This window comes from Mustelus asterias, chromosome 5 (assembly GCF_964213995.1).
Source record: "Mustelus asterias chromosome 5, sMusAst1.hap1.1, whole genome shotgun sequence".
Classification (NCBI taxonomy): domain Eukaryota; kingdom Metazoa; phylum Chordata; class Chondrichthyes; order Carcharhiniformes; family Triakidae; genus Mustelus; species Mustelus asterias.
The window spans coordinates 140,179,530-140,196,497 of NC_135805.1; the positions used below are offsets into that span (position 1 = coordinate 140,179,530).

Genomic DNA, 16,968 nt, shown 5'->3' on the forward strand with positions numbered 1-16,968 from the left:
ACGAGAGGTCATAGTCTTAGGATAAGGGGTAACAAATTTAAAACAGAGTTGCGGAGAAACTACTTCTCCCAAAGGGTTGTGAATCTGTGGAATTCGCTACCCCAAAGTGCGGTGGATGCTGGGACAGTGAGTAAATTTAAGGAGGAGTTAGACAGATTTTTAATCGGTAATGGGTTGAAGGGTTATGGGGAGAAGGCAGAAAAATGGGGATGAGGAGCATGTCAGCAATGATCGAATGGCGGAGTGGACTCAATGGGTCAAATGGCCAAATTCTTCTCCTACATCTTATGTTAGGGGGTACTATTTTTCAGATAAGGCATTAAAACAAGGCCCAGCTGTCCTCTCAGTTGAACACAGGAAGGATTGTTTGTTCATGTGTCCAAGTTACCCTTTGTGGGGCTTGGTGTAGATAGTCCCTCACCTCCTGCACTGCAATATTGACTACGTTTCAGAAATTGGTTGCAAAGAGCTTTGGGATGCCCTGAGGTCACAAAAGGCACTATTTAAATGACGCATTCCTTTCCTTCCAGCCTGATTTAAAGATTGAGGACTTGTTTGAGAGTGTTTACTGAGTGAACATGAATTAAAGTTGTGCGAGTGACTAAGTTAACCATTCCAACCTGTTTCGTGATAATCGTTAGAAAGGGAATTCTGGATTCCTTGCCAGTCCCCTGGACAATCAGCTCTGGAAAGAAAGTTGGGTTGAGAAACATAGGTGAAAAATCAAAAGGACCAGTTTTTCGAAAGAGTTCCAGTGCAAAATCTCCAGAGCAGGAATGTACATTAGGAAAAGGCCAGGAAATTGTGGGTGATTCCAAACAAATGAAAGACTTGCGTTTCTACAGCACCTTTCATATGTTCCAAGTCACCTTACAGCCAGTAAACTACTCCTGAAGTACAGAGACAGTTGTATTGTAGGGAACCTTTTGCAAGCAGTGAGGTCTGAAAAATGGCAATCTGATAATAAAAATATCATCTTTTCAGTGATAAAAGCAAAATTATTGCGGATGCTGGAATCGGAAACAAAAACAGGAAATGCTGGAAAATCTCAGCAGGTCTGAGCATCTGTGGAGAGAGAATAGAGCCAACATTTCCAATCTGGGTGACCCTTCCCAGACTCGAAACGTTGGCTCTATTCTCTCTCCACAGATGTGGTCAGACCGGCTGAAATTTTACAGCATTTTCTGTTTTTTGTTTCTTTCCAGTGATGTTGTGTGAAGAATAATTTTGGATCATGAAACCAAGAAGAACTCTCATGTTTTTCCTCAGGATAGTGCCATAGGATCTTTTACATCCACCTGTGAGGCTTCAGTCATTGTGGAAAAAGATTTTACCAAATTGGGCAGCACGGTGGCACAGTGGTTAGCACTGCTCCCTCACAGCGCAAAGGCCCCAGGTTCGATTCCGGCCTCGGGTCACTGTGTGGAGTCTGCACGTTCTCCCCATGTCTGTGTAGGTTTCCTCCGGGTGCTCTGGTTTCCTCCCACAGTCCAAAGATGTGCGGGTTAGGTTAATTGGCCATGCTAAATTGCCCCTTAGTGTCAAGGGGATTAGCAGGATAAATACATGGGGTTATGGGGATAGGATCTGGGTGGGATTGTTGTTGGTGCAGACTCGGTGGGCTGAATGGCCTCCTTCTGCACTGTTGATTCTATGATTTACAAATTGTGCTTAGGATCTGGAATGTAATGCCGAGGATTGGTGGAGGCAGATTTAACTTGGGTTTTCAAAAGGAGGCGTTGGATAATTATCTGAAGAGAGAAGACACAGGCCCAAGTTGTTCTTGCAAAGAACCAACATTGACTCAATGGCCTGTATATTAATGTTAATTTATACAATTAACAAGGTTCCCCCCGATATTATTCCCAGCCCCTCCCGCACTGTGATCCCGTCTTGTGTAGGCGAGTAAAATTCTCTCCAGAATTTCAAAAAAACTTGAGAGCTTATTGAATTAGAATGGCAGAAACTCAGCATCGTGCCTATAATCAATGGTAACTCTTTAATTGGAGCTATTTACTGTAATCCTAGTTTGTTGGCCTTTCTCCACATCCTTTTATGTTCTTTCTATTCAAATGCTTATCCAATTCCCTTCTAAATTACGTTAAAGCTTCTGCATCAATAGTCCCTTTGTCTTAAAGAATTCAATATTCAAAAAACTCAGTTTAAGCTACAACTCGGAAAGCATAAGATCGTCACATAATTATAGATAAATCAAGCAATTCCAGCTCATCTAAGGTCACGCATCCAGAAATATGCTGCAGATAGAACTGGTATAGGCCATAGCCATGGCCTAGTGGTATTATCGCTGGGCTATTAATCCAGAAACTCAGCTAATGCTCTGGGGACCTGGGTTCGAATCCTGCCACGGCAGTTGGTGGAATTTGAATTCAATTTAAAAAATCTGGAATTAAGAATCTGCTGATGACCATGAATCCATTGTCGATTGTCGGAAAAACCCACCTGGTTCGCCAATATCCTTTTGGGAAGGAAATCTGCTGTCCTTATCTGGGTCTCACCTACATGTGACTCCAGAGCCACAGCAATGTGGTTGACTCTCAATTGCCTTCCAAGGGCAATTAGGGATGGACAATAAATGCTGGCCATGTCCCAGGAATGAATAAAAAGGATTACCATGCCCAGTCAGTGTATGTCCATCCTGCCTTCAGTTCTCGCTAGGAGTTTTCATCCTGTTCTCAATGACTCGAACTCAGCATGGAAATCTGAATTAATGTGTTCTCCTTCCCTGATAGGTGCCACATCTTAATGCCCGCTGTGTACAGATGGTACAGTCTATAATTGGAGCCTGGGCCCTACACAATGGAATTTCCTCATTAATGTCATTATATCTCAATATCTCTTTCCTCCTTTAATACGTTCCTTAAAATTTATCTCTTTGACCATGCTTTTGGTCATCTACCTTAATGTCTACGTTAGGTTAAGTTTATTTATTAGTGTCACAAGTAGGCATTAACACTGCAATGAAGTTACTGTGAAAATCCCCTAGTCACCACACTCCGGCGCCTGTTCGGGTACACTGAGGGAGAATTTAACATGGCCAATGCACCTAACCAGCAAGTCTTTCGGACTGTGGGATGAAACCAGAGCACCTGAAGGAAACCCACGCAGACACGGGGAGAACGTGCAGACTCCGCACAGATAGTGACCCAAGATGGGAATTGAACCAGGTCCCTGGTGCTGTGAGGCAGCAGCACTAACCATGGTGACATCGTGCCGCCATCTCCTTATTTGGCTTGCTGTCAAATTTTGTTTGAAGTGCCTCAGGATATTCTACTATGTTAAAGGTGCTATATAAATGCAAATTGTTGTTCTTATCTGCTTGTACCCCAGTCCGCCACTTGTACAGTCTCACTTGTCTGAAAAATTGCGCAGACTTCCTGGCAGATTAAATGTTTTAAATGATTTTATACCAGTGGGTAATGTAGATTAGCAGACCAGAATCTCCCTCTAGAGGCCATCGGTGGATGCAATATATTTATTCTTATTTTAAAAAGGGTAAAACACAAGAAGAGGAAACTACATTCTGAAAGTTCTAGGTCTTATTTAGCCTAATTTAGGGCTAGCCTAGGGCGGCACGGTGGCACAGTGGTTAGCACTGCTGCCTCACAGTGCCAGGGATCCAGGTTCAATTCCTGGCTTGGGACACTGTCTGTGCGGAGTCTGCACGTTCTCCCCGTGTCTGCATGGGTTTCCTCCGGGTGCTCCGGTTTCCTCCCACAGTCTGAAAGACGTGCTGGTCAGGTGCATTGGCTGGGCTAAATTCTCCCTCAGTGTACCCGAACAGATGCCGGAGTGTGGCAACTACGGGATTTTCACAGTAATTTCATTGCAGTGTTAATGTAAGCCTACTTGTGACGCTATTAAATAAACTTTAAATCTTGGACATGGAGGCAGATAACACATGTTGGACCTTATCCAGCAAGAGCTAAATGATGAAGACGGTTGTACAAATTTGGCTTGCAGTCTCTCAAGGACAGAGTGTTAAAATGTTACCTAACTGACATTTTAACTGTCTTTGTCCACCAATCCTCTCTTGGTGCACAGACTGCTGATCAATTGCGACCAGTTCGGGAGCCAAGGTAAATCATGACCAGGGTAAGGCCATGTTCTTGGGGAACTGGGCTGACTGATCCTTCTCCCCTTTGCTATCAATCAGACTACCTGAAGGTGCTGAGGATATGGATCAGAGGGGCCAGGGCACGTGCTAAAAAACTGGAAAGAGCAAGTAATTATGATGAATCAAAAACTGGCCATGTACGAGTGACGCTCTCTCTTCATTGTGGGTAAGAGCCTGGTGATTAAGTGTGAGGTGCTCTTGGTGTTGCTGTACATGGCCCAGGTCTGGCCCAATCCTCACTCTGCGCTGTGATGGTTATCCAAGCCACCTTCTCTTTTATCAAGAGGCTGAAAATGGACCATGTTCAATACCCAATGTCATCCTTGTGGTCACTTTGTGTATATCTGCATCAAACTGTATAGTCCCTTGGTATGCAAACCAAATGTCACTACATGCAGAGGCTTTTCCTGCCCCTGTAAGGATGGGTCTGCTCACATTGCCATGGAAGACTCCATTCAATTGGACTGTGCCAACCCAGCCATTCCTCATGAAAAAGTGGTCAAAGAGTCTAAACAAGGCAGTGGCCCAAATGAGGACCCATGGGAAAGGAAAATAATGGATCCTGTCCCATGGTTCCCTGAGCAGACTGTCAGTCACATGGCAGATTGCATCATCACCAGAACTTTCAAACAAGCACCAAGATGTTGCTTGTCAGGTGGTGAGAAAGGCTCTCCCCATCAGATCCTTCCTGCATGATGGGAGTCACACCTCCTTCACACATTGCCTTCAAGATGGGCTGTGGTGGAAAAGTGACTCTTGTCCACCTCCTACTGGAATGTAGGGGAAACTGCACATGTGCGCGGGAGAGCCCATCATAGAAACCCTACAGTACAGAAAGAGGCCATTCGGCCCATCGAGTCTGCACCGACCACAATCCCACCCAGGCCCTACCTCCATACCCCTACATATTTACCCACTAATCTACGCATCTCAGGACACTAAGGGCAATTTTTTAGCATGGCCAATCAACCTAACCCACACATCTTTGGACTGTGGGAGGAAACCGGAGCACCCAGAGGAAACCCACGCAGACATGGGGAGAATGTGCAAACTCCACACAGACAGTGACCCAAGCTGGGAATCGAACCCGGGACCCTGGAGCTGTGAAGCAGCAGTGCTAACCATTGTGCTACCGTGTCCCCTGACCTTCATGTCTCCCAGTTTCTATGCCCAACAGTATAAATATCTCCCACTTTCTATGTGATTTGCTCTACCCCACTTCGAACCGCTTTGCTTTCATTCTATTTTATTTAATTTTTTACTGTTCTCTACTTTTTATTTCTTTATTGTCTTTCTTCATTTTTCTTCCCCCTCCTACTTTACGCCCCTTCCCTTCCCTTTTCTTCCCCTTTGCTTCTCCTTTTCTAAATCTTATCTCTGTTCCATCCATTTTCCTACCCCCCATCCCCCGCCCCCCACCCCCCACCCCCCAACATCTTCATTTTAGCTTCACTGCTATTTGGCCATTCACACCCTTTATTCTCTCTGTGGACAGTCATTAGCTGGTTTCCTTGGTTTCTGTGGCTATGACTCATCTTTCACTGCCTCACTTTGCAGTATAAATATCTCCCATTTTCTATGCCTTTTAGCTTTGACAAAGAGTCGTCTGGACTCGAAATGTCAGCTCTTTTCTCTCCCTACAGATGTTGCCAGGGCTGCTGAGATTTTCCAGCATTTTCTCTTTTGGTTTCAGATTCCAGCATCCGCAGTAATTTGCTTTTATCCTACTGGAATGTGTCTATGCAAAGAAGGTCTGGAAAGAGATGCAATGGATGTTTTTTGTTGAGGTTCATACCAAGCTCTGTGACACAGGACTCTGTGCTCTGTGGGCTGTTCCCAGGGATGCACACCGAGATAAACATCAGTTGTAGCTGTAGGACCACCAACTCGGCAAACGACACTTTTTCGCCTGCCCGAAACTTGCTGATCTTCCAGTGCATGACCGAGTGTTGTGGACTGACGCATCCCAAGGTCCAGGATTACATGCTGAGGGATGCACTAAAGTGTGGGGCAGCCACTCCATGCCTGACACGGAATTTACATTGTAAATATCAAGAATATTGAAGCACCTTTTATTTATTCATTCATGGGACGTGGGTGTCGCTGGCTGGCCAGCATTTATTGCCCATCCCTAGTTGCCTGAGGGCAGTTGAGAGTCAACCACATTGCTGTGGCTCTGGAGTCACATGTAGGCCAGCCCAGGCAAGGATTTCCTTTTCAAAAGGACATTAGTAAACCAGATGAGATTTTTTCCAACAATCGACAATGGTTTCATGGTCATCAGTAGATTATTAATTGCAGTTTTTTTTTTATTGAATTCAAATTCCACCATCTGTCATGGTGAGATTCGAACCCAGGTCCCCAGAGCATTAGCTGACTTTCTGGATTAATAGTCTAGCGATAAGATCACTAGGCCATTGCCTCCCCTGAGAGTGAGATATGCAGTATGGAGAAAAGTTGAATTTTATTGCACTTTCTGTAATGCTCAATTCGAAATGTTTTGGAATTACAAATTTTACGAATGAAGTATATTTTTAGAAAAAGAAATCTAACTGACATTCTTAGATGATTAAAGGAGTTGACAGTGCAAATTGAGAGAGAAACCATTTGCTCCAGTGGGGAGTCAAAGACAAAGGGGCATAACCTTAGAGGTAGTGACGGCAGCAAGCACCCATCCCACAACAGTTAGTGGAAACCTAGAAACCTCTCCCCCAAAACGCTGGTGAGGCTCCCCTTAATTTTGAAATTTTCGATTAAGATTGATGGAACTTTATTAGGTCAGGATACCAAGGGATATGAAACTAAGGCAGGTAAATGGGATTGAGATGTAAATCAGCCATAATATAACTGAATAAGTGAATACGCTCAAGGGAATGAGGGGGAATTTCTTCAGCCAGAGGCTGGTGAATCTGTGGAATTCATTGCCACAGAAGGCTGTGGAGGCCAGGGCAGTGAGTGTATTTAAGACAGAGATAGATAGGTTCTTGATTAGTGGGGGGGTCAAAGGTTACAGGGAAAAGGCGAGAGAATAGGGTTGAGAATCATATCAGCCATGATTGAATGGCAGAGCAGATTCGATGGGCCGAGTGGCCTAATTCTGCTCCTATATCTTATGGTCTTATGGGCTTTCTGGTCTCCTCTTCCTTTAGTGTCTTCAGAAAAGGGGAGGGAATTGGGAAACTAAATACATTTTGTAGATAACTATGAGTTTGAGAAAAGCAACTTGATCCAAGAAAGCATTTTGAATCTTAGTCTATTTTAGCTTATGTTATTTCAATTAACAATCTCAGGCAAATATTAATGATGAACCATAGTAAGTTGTTTCTTTCAGTTTGACAGTGTCATGTTATTTATGGCTCAGTTTGAAAAGTCCAATCTCTCTGGAGAAACTCCTGAACAAGGTGTTTGTAACAAAGAGTGGCTCCAGGTTAAGGCTCTACCTCTGCGCCAAAATGGCCGCACTGTTAGCCTGGGGTAGGGTGGACCAGTAAAGAAGTTTTATTTAAAGTCTTGTAAATTTATATCGCTGCAGGATTTGACACAGTTTTTATACAACCATAGGAACAGGAGTAAGTAATTCAGCCCATCAAGCCTGTTCTTCCATTCAATGTGATCACGGCTGATCTGTGGTCTAACTCCATTACCTGCCTTTGGCCCATATCCCTGAATACCTTTGCTTAACAAAATGTATCTATCTCAGATTTAAAGATAGCAACTGATCGAGCATCAACTGCTGTTTGTGAAAGAGAGTTCTAACATCTACCCTGCTTTGTGTGTAGATGTGCTTTTCAAGATCTCTTTTTGTAACCAATAATTTAATTATGAAAAAAGCAATTCGCCTATCAGTAACAAAAGCTTACTTGTCATGGCTGTCAGTTCTCCAATAAACGCATGTCTTCAGGAAGTGTGGCAGAGAACATGGCCTTGTCTACATCAATGGGGATAAAGTGGAAATGGTCGAGAGCTTCAAGTTTCTAAGTGTCCAGATCACCAACAAGCTGTCCTGGTCCCTCTACGCCGCACTATAGTTAAGAAAGTTCACCAATGCCTGTGCTTTCTCAGGAGGCTAAGGAAATTTGGCATGTCCGCTATGACTCTCACTAACCTTTACAGATGCACCATAGAAAGCATTCTTTCTGGATGTATCACAGCTTGGTATGGCTCCTGCTCCGACCAAGCCTGCAAGAAACTACAAAGAGTTGTGAATGTAGCCCAGTCCATCATGCAAACCAGTCCATTGACTCCGTCTACACTTCCCGCTGCCTTGGAAAAGCAGCCAGCATAATCAAGGACCCCACACACCCCGGACACACTCTCTTTTACCTTCTTCCATCAAGAAAAAGATACAAAAATCTGAGATCACGTACCAACCGACTGAAGAACAGCTTCTTCCCTGCTGCCGTCGTACTTTTGAATGGACTTACCTTATATTAAGTTGATCTTTCTCCACACCCTAGCTATGACTCTAACACTACATCCTACACTCTCTCCTTTCCTTCTCTATGAACAGTATGCATTGTCTATATAGTGTGCAAGAAACAATACTTTTCACTGTATCTCAATACATGTGACAGTAATAAATCAAATCAAATCTAATTCAAATGATCAAAGAGCTTGGATTAGCTTTGTAAACTAGTGATAAAACTAGTGAAACTGCTTGTAATATATATCAGCAACTTAATCCATCAACAGTGTTGGAACATTTGGCCTGTGACTGCTTCAGTGCATTGTGTAATTCTCAGACATATTTCCATCCATTTGGGTCAATCTTAATAACTGTATTCAAGTGAAATAAATTCTAAATATTGCAAAGTTTGAATATTTAAACAGTAGATTTTATATTCTAGGTGATTTTCAAAGCAAAATCCAAGTACTACCCAGAGCTTCAAAAATACAGGTAAAATCCCAGTCTGTGCTTTATTATCATTATGTAGTAGCCCTAACCTACACTCACACCATTATATAGTAATCAGTCCATAACCTGTTACTATTAGAACAATTATAATTTACATTTTATTGCCATTGTATTGTACAATTGGAGTATAGAATCTATTACTGTTACCTAGTCGTCACAATCTGCATTCTATTATCATAGAAATCATAGAAACCCTACAGTGCAGAAGGAGGCCATTCGGCCCATCGAGTCTGCACCGACCACAATCCCACCCAGGCCCTACCCCCACATATTTACCCACTAATCCCTCTAACCTACGCATCTCAGGACTCTAAGGGGCAATTTTTAACCTGGCCAATCAACCTAACCCGCACATCTTTTGGACTGATATCATGATATAATCGTCAGTCCATATTACCATTGTATAGTGGTCCACAGAATCCATAGAATCCCTACAGTACGGAAGGAAGCCATTCGGCCCATCAAGCCTGTACTGACAGCAATCCCACCCTATCCCTGTAAACCCCCCGAAACTAGGGTTAATTTAGCATGGCCAATCAACTTAACCAGCACGGCTTTGGACTGTGGGAGGAAACCGGAGCATCTGGAAGAAACCCACGCAGACACGGGGAGAACATGCAAACTCCACACAGTTTGGTCACAGTCTATAATTAACATTACAGTATAGCAAGTCTGTAGTAGTTACAATCTTACCGTAGTATAGTACAGTTATAGTGAAATTAGCTAACAGGCAAGCTTTTATTTATGCTGAAAGGAATCTTTTAATTTAATGCCATTGTGAAGATCATATTCTGATGGAAATAGAGTCATAGAGCAATAAAGCATGGAAACAGGCCCTTCGGCCCAACCGGTCCATGTCGACCATGGTGCCCTCCCAGCTAGTCCCATGATCATTACCTGCATTTATTGTCCGTTTCTGGCTGCTTTGAGTGTTAGGTCTTCATCAGCCACTCAGTGAATGTTAGCACAAATAACAAACCTTCTAGGCAACTTCAGAAGGTATTAAGTATTCAAGTGATAGTGTTATGGGGGCTATTAGAATGAATATGCTTTATTAATACTGCTTGTTGATAACTCTAACAATTATATCGCGTTAGTAAAATGGCAAAACATCTCGAGGCTCTCCAGATGAGCAAACAAGATCTGGCACCAGATCTCACATAGCCATGCAGGGCAGGTGATCAAATATTGCTCAGATTATAAAGTGGAGAGGCAGAGAAATTGAGGGAGAGAATTTCAGAACTCAGGGCCCAGGCTGTGGGAGCTGCAGCCACCAGTCATGGAGTGACTGAGAAAACTGAGGATGTGCACGTGGCTGGAATTGGAGAAGTGTAGAGATTTTGGAGGGTTGTAGGGGTGGAGAAGGTCAGAGAGGTAGGGAGGGGTGAGGTCATGGAAGGATTTGAGAATAGGATGAGAATCTTAAATTCAAAGTGTTACCGAGCCATGGGGCCAACTTAGTTCAAGAAACAAGAGTGGTCATGAGTTGATGGGACTTGGTGCAATTAAAAATATGGGAGGCAGAGTTCAGGATGAGTCTAACTTTATGGAGGATATAGGATAAGGGGGTGAGGGTGATAAAAGTTTGGACAGTTGAGGACTCTGGGTCTGCACTCATTGGAATTTAGAAGGATGAGGGGGGGATCTTATTGAAACTTGCAGGATACTGCGAGGCCTGGATAGAGTGGATGTGGCGAGGATGTTTCCACTAGTAAGAAAAACTAGAACCAGAGGGCACAACCTCAGACTAAAGGGGCGATCCTTTAAAACAGAGATGAGGAGGAATTTCTTCAGCCAGAGGGTGGTGAACCTGTGGAACTCTTTGCTGCAGAAGGCTGTGGAGGCCAGATCATTGAGTGTCTTTAAGACAGAGATAGATAGGATCTTGATTAATAAGGGGATCAGGGGTTATGGGGAGAAGGCAGGAGAATGAGGATGAGAAAAATGTCAGCCATGATTGAATGGTGGAGTAGATTCGATGGGCCGAGTGGCCTAATTCTGCTCCTATGTCTTATGCTCTTATGGATGAGGATTTTAGCAGCAGTTGGACGAGACTGGTTCCATGTTGAAGTCATGTTGAATGAATGTTTCTTTTTTATTCTAGGCTGCCCCTTCAGCTGATTTTCTTCTTCGCCAGTCTCCTATTCCTTGTGGTAAACTTAACGTGTGCATTGCTTGTGAAGATCACACACCCTGAAACAAAGACCATTGTGTTTGTCCGTGTAGCGATCAATGACACCCTCTTTGTGCTGTGTGCAATCTCACTGTCTGTGAGCCTCTACAAGATTGCTAAAATGTCCCTGGCCAATATATATTTAGAATCTAAGGTTTGTTTTCCTACATAAAATCGTGGGTTAGATATGACCAAATGTTTCTGTTAAGTGTTGCCTCCTGATCATTTTCTATCTCCGCGAAAATAAATTATCTACAAAATGCTGACCTCAAGACATGGTGTTTCAGCAGAAATAAATCAATTGATGACAGTGCTGACTTCCTGTATGGTGGGGAGTTGCACTGGAGAGTCACGGACACTGGTCCAATGTAAGATCTCACTGAAATGCTTCTGATTTCAATTTTGCAATTTTACAGTTACCACAGTAAAGTTTAAAGTTTAAGTTTATTTATGAGTGTCACAATTAGGCTTACATTAACACTGCAATGAAGTTACTGTGAAAATCCCCTAGTCACCACACTCTGGTGCCTGTTCGGGTACACTGAGGGAGAATTTAGCATGGCCAATGCACCTAACCAGCACGTCTTTCAGACTGTGGGAGGAAACCGGAGCACCCGGAGGAAACCCACACAGACACGGGGAGAAGGTGCAGACTCTGCACAGACAGTGACCCAAGCTGGGAATCAAACCCGGGTCCCTGGCGGTGTGAGGCAGCAGTGCTAACCACTGTGCCACCGTGCAGTAGGATATTTAACCAGAATGAACTGAAGCAGACTGTGTGAATATTTGTTTCAAAATCAACCTATTGGGATTAATACTGAATAGATATTCTATACCTCGCTGTGTGTTAGAGCTTCTCAATAGGTGTCCAATACCATCTCCTCAGATCTCAACAACCATTGGCTTGCAGCTGTAAAATGGTCTGGTCTCTCATTGTATCTAAACCTGGGAATATTAAACCCTTATTTTCGAGCTATGTTTCAGCAGTGAGTCAGGCATGATTGTGATTGAAGTCAAATGCTGGAAATACCCAGCAGGTCTGGCAGTATCTGCAGAGAGCGAATCAGAGTTAATATTTCAACTCAGTGCCATTGCCACAGAACTGGGTAAAGTTAGAGATGTTCCAAGTTTTAAAGCAATTAAAGGTGGCGGAAGGGAGGAACAAAGATACAAAGTTAAGGTCTATGATAGGGTGGAATCCAGGAGAGATTAAATGACAAAAAGGGCAAAATGGGTTCTTGGTGGAAGGCCAAACAGAATGAAAATGTGACAAGAAACAAAAGATGGGCGGAATTTTCCTGTCTTGCCTGCCAAGGGAATCGGAGCGGGCGGGACACGGATCAATCAAAGGTCCGTTTACCTCGGGCAGAATTTTCCGGTCTTGCGGCGAGAGCCATCAGAATATCCTGCCTCATGTGTCTCGAGCAGGTATGAATGGCAGAATTCAGAATAACTGCCTTCAGAAAGCAAATAAAGAAAAAGACAAAAGAAACAAGAGAGAAAAACAAAACCAGAAAAGAAAAAGGAAACAATGTGGGACCAGAGTTTATAAACTAAAATTGTTGAACCCAATATTGAGTCCAGAGGTTGTAAGATGTCTGATTAAGGTGAGGCAATGGCCTAGTGGTATTATCGTGAGACTATTAATCCAGAAACTCAGCTAATGTTCTGGGGACCTGGGTTCGAATCCCGCCACGGCAGATGGTGAAATTAAAAATCAATTGCTGACCATTATCGGAAAAACCCATCTGGTTCACTAATGTCCTTTAGAGAAGGAAATCTGACCTACATGTGACTCCAGAGCCACAGCAATGTAGTTGACTGTCAACTGCCCTCAGGCAACTAGGGATGGGCAATAAATGCTGGCCCAGCCAACGATGCCCATGTCCCACAAATGAATAAAAGAAAGCGGTGCAGTTCCTTGAGCTTGTGTGGGGCCTCATTTGAACACTGCAACAAGCCAAGGACATCAAAGTGGAGAATTAAATTTAAAGGTGACAGGAAGCTTCAGGTGACTGAATGGTGGTTTGCAGTAAAGCAATCACTCAATCTCTGTTTGTCTCCCCAGTCTTGAGGAGAGCGTCTTCTGAGCAGCTAACACAGTATGTTAGATGGAAAATCATAGAATCCCTACAGTGCAGAAAGAGGCCATTCGCCCCATCGAGTCTGCACTGACCGCAATCCCACCCAGATCCTATCCCCGTAACCCCACACATTTACTCTGCTAATCCCCCTGACACTAAGGGACAATTTCACATGGCTAATCAACCTAACCCGCATATCTTTGGAGTGTAGGGAGGAAACCGGAGCACCCGGAGGAAACCCATACAGACACAAGGAGATCGTACAAACTCCACACAGACAGTGCCCGAGGCTGGGATTGAACCTGGATCCCTGGCGCTGTGAGGCAGCTGTGCTAACCACTGTGCCACTGAGCTGCCTTAGCTGTTTCACTGAAAGGAATGGTTGAAGCCTCTGACAGTGAGAAGGGAGAAGATAAAGGAACAGATGTCACATTGCTTGTGCTTGCATGAAAAGGTGCTGTGGGAATGTGGAGGTGCCGGAGGAGTGGATCAAACTATCACGAATGGAATGGTCCCTTTGGAATGCTGAAAGAGGAAGGGACAGGAAGATGCAATTATGATTGAATTGTGATCAAAGGAAAGAACTGAACCTAACAAGGTTTCAGCCATAGCCTGTATCACCTCCCGTAACCAAAAGTCAGTCCCAAGGCTGGATCGAAAAGGAAGGTTGGGCATGGGGCTAACACCCTCGCCCTGTTAAAAAGCCATTGCTGCCACAGAAACAACAAGCCACACCGGTAAATCCTGGCAAAGAAAAGACAGCACATCCTCGGATGCAAGTATGATGGGATTGGCTGAAAGCTGGAAGCAAGTCCAATTCTCAACGAGTCCAACACTCAACACCACAACCATCAGCATCTGGAAGATCCAAACATTTTTCTAATGCAGGGAGACATCCCAGGTGCTGCGAGAAATGATAACCCATTGACTTGACATCTCAATTGTCCATCAGCAGATGTGGTGGACAGGCCAAGGATGAGTTAGCATTGAGGGTTTTTTTAAATTCATTGATGGGATGTGGGCGTCGCTGGCTGGGCCAACATTTATTGCCCATTCCTGAAGATGATTGAGAGTCAACCACACTGCTGTGGCTCTGGAGTCACATGTAGGCCAGACCCGGTAAAGACAACGGATTTCCTCCTCTAAAGAACATTAGTGAACCAGATAGGTTTTTATGACAGTTGACAATGGTTTTGTGGTCATCATTAGATTTTTAATTCCAGAGTCTTTTTATATGGAATTCAAATTTCACTATCTGCCATGGTGGGATTTGAACCTGGATCTCCAGAGCATTACCCTGGGTCTCTGGATTACTAGTCCAGCAACAATATCACTACTATCACTACACCACCGCCTCTCCTGTTAAATGATGATCTTGTACTCTGCACAAGAAGTAAGGAGAGGTTGGGAAAAATTTCTTTACATAAGAAATTTAGTGAATCATGGAATCTCCTACTGGATGAGGCAGAGACCATTCCAATTTTAAAAGAGCAGTGGATTCATATCTGAAGTAGAAAGTGTTTCAGGAATCTGGGGAGATTATGAGACAGTAGGCTAAGGTTTGGGTTATTCCAATAAAGGGCCAGCACTAACAAAATGGACAGAATGTGCTGTAAACATCTATGATCCCTTACTGCCCCAACTGTCAATCACACACACATAACACTCCATGCCAAACCATTCTTATGACCCCTTGGAGGGAACTACTAGGCTATGCTGAACAACGCAGCATGGTGGCACAGTGGTTAGCACTGCTGCCTCACAGCGCCAGGGACCCGAGTTCAATTTCCAATTTGGGTCACTGTCTGTGTGGAGTTTGCACATTCTCCCTGTGCCTGCGTGGGTTTCCTCCGGGTGCTCTGGTTTCCTCCCACACTCCAAAGGTGTGTGGGTTAGGATGATTGGCTATGCTAAATTGCCCCTTAGTGTCAGGGGGTTAGTAGGGTGAATAAGTAGGTGGGATTGTGGTCGGTGCAGACTCAATGGGCCGAATAGCTTCCTTCTGCACTGTGGGGATTCTATGATTCATTTCACCTAAAAAGAGGTAGATTATCGTTTTAAGCTGGATGTACAGATCCCAGAGATGTCAGAAATGTGTGCAGACCCACTGCGCCATTTAGTCCATGATACTTCACAATGTTTCCTGAATGTCATTGGGTATTAAATATTGCTATTTGTACAATTTAATGGCAGTCAAAAAGCAAGGTGTTGGCATTAAAGAATCTCCATTGTGTTTGTATTTTCAGGGCACATCTCTCTGTCAGATTGTGGTGGTGGGAGTGGTAATTATATTATTGTATACATCAAGGGCCTGCTACAACTTGGTCGCTATCGCACTCACCTCCTATAACCACATTAACACTTTTGATTATGACTGGTACAACGTATCTGATCAGGTCAGTACTTATTGAATCAGGTAAGCCTGGAACTTCCACGGTTTTCTATCTGGTTTAATAGAATTATACTGCACTAAAGGAAGCCACTTTTTTTATTCAATTGTGGGACATGGGCGTCGCTGGCTGGCCAGCATTTATTGCCCATCCCTAGTTGCCCTTGAGAAGGTGGTGGTGAGCTGCCCTCTTGAATCGCTGCAGTCCATGTGCTGGGTTGATCCACAATGGGGAGGGAATTCCAGGATTTTGACCCAGCGACTGTGAAGGAACGGTGATATATTTCCAAATCAGAATGGTGAGTGGCTTGGAGGGGAACTTGCAGGTGATAGTGTTCCCCATTTATCTGCTGCCCTTGTCCTTCTAGATGAAAGTGGTTGAGTGTTTGGATTTTTTTGTGAATTGCTGCATGGCATGTTGCAGATAGTAGATACCCAACAACGTGGAAAATTGCCCAGGTATGTCCTATACACAAAAAGGACAAATCCAACCTAGCCATTACCGCCCAGTCTACTCTCAATTATCAATAAAGTGATGGAAGGAGACATCAACAACGCTATCAAGCAGCACCTGCTCAGCAATAACCTGCTCAGTGACGCCTAGTTTGGGTTTTGCCAGGGCTCAGTTCCTGACCTCATTACAGCCTTGGTTCAAACATGGACGAAAGAGCTGAATTCCAGAGGTGAGATGAGAGTGACAGCCCTTGACATCAAGGGCGCATTTGACCGAGTGTGGCATCAAGGAGCCCTAGCGAAATTGGAATAAATGGGTATCAGGGGGCAAACTCTCCATTGGCTGGAGTCATACCTGGTACATAGGAAGATGGTTGTGGTTGTGGAGGGTCAGTCATCTCAGCTCCAGGACATCTCTGCAGGAGTCCCTCAGGGTAGTGTTCTTGGCCCAACCATCTTCAGCTGCTTCCTCAATGACCTTCTCTCCATCATAAGGTCAGAAATGGGGATGTTCGCCGATGATTGCACAATGATCAGCACCATTCACAACTCCTCAAATACTGAAGCAGTTCATGTCCAAATGCAACAAGATCTGGACAATATCCAGGCTTGGGCTGACAAGTGGCAAGTAACATTCACGCCACACAAATGTCAGGCAATGATCATCACCAATAAGAGTGATTTTAATATGCACATAGATTGGAAGAATTAAATTGGCAAGGGTCATTGAATGTATCAGAGATTGTTTCTTGAAACAGTATGTTGTGGAACCAACCAGGGAGCAGGATGCTCTGGATTTGGTATTGTGTAATGAGGAGG

General features: G+C 44.0%; 1 protein-coding gene across 1 annotated transcript in view; it reads left to right on the forward strand.

Annotated features, from left to right (window-relative positions):
- The window catches only part of gpr137ba (G protein-coupled receptor 137Ba), a 34,453-nt gene that overhangs the window by 7,522 nt on the left and 9,963 nt on the right, over positions 1-16,968 (forward strand). The window contains exons 2-4 of the mRNA XM_078213775.1: positions 8,983-9,032; positions 11,155-11,377; positions 15,554-15,703. Of these exons, the coding sequence (XP_078069901.1) occupies positions 8,983-9,032; positions 11,155-11,377; positions 15,554-15,703 (423 nt within the window). The remainder of the gene's footprint in view (positions 1-8,982; positions 9,033-11,154; positions 11,378-15,553; positions 15,704-16,968) is intronic.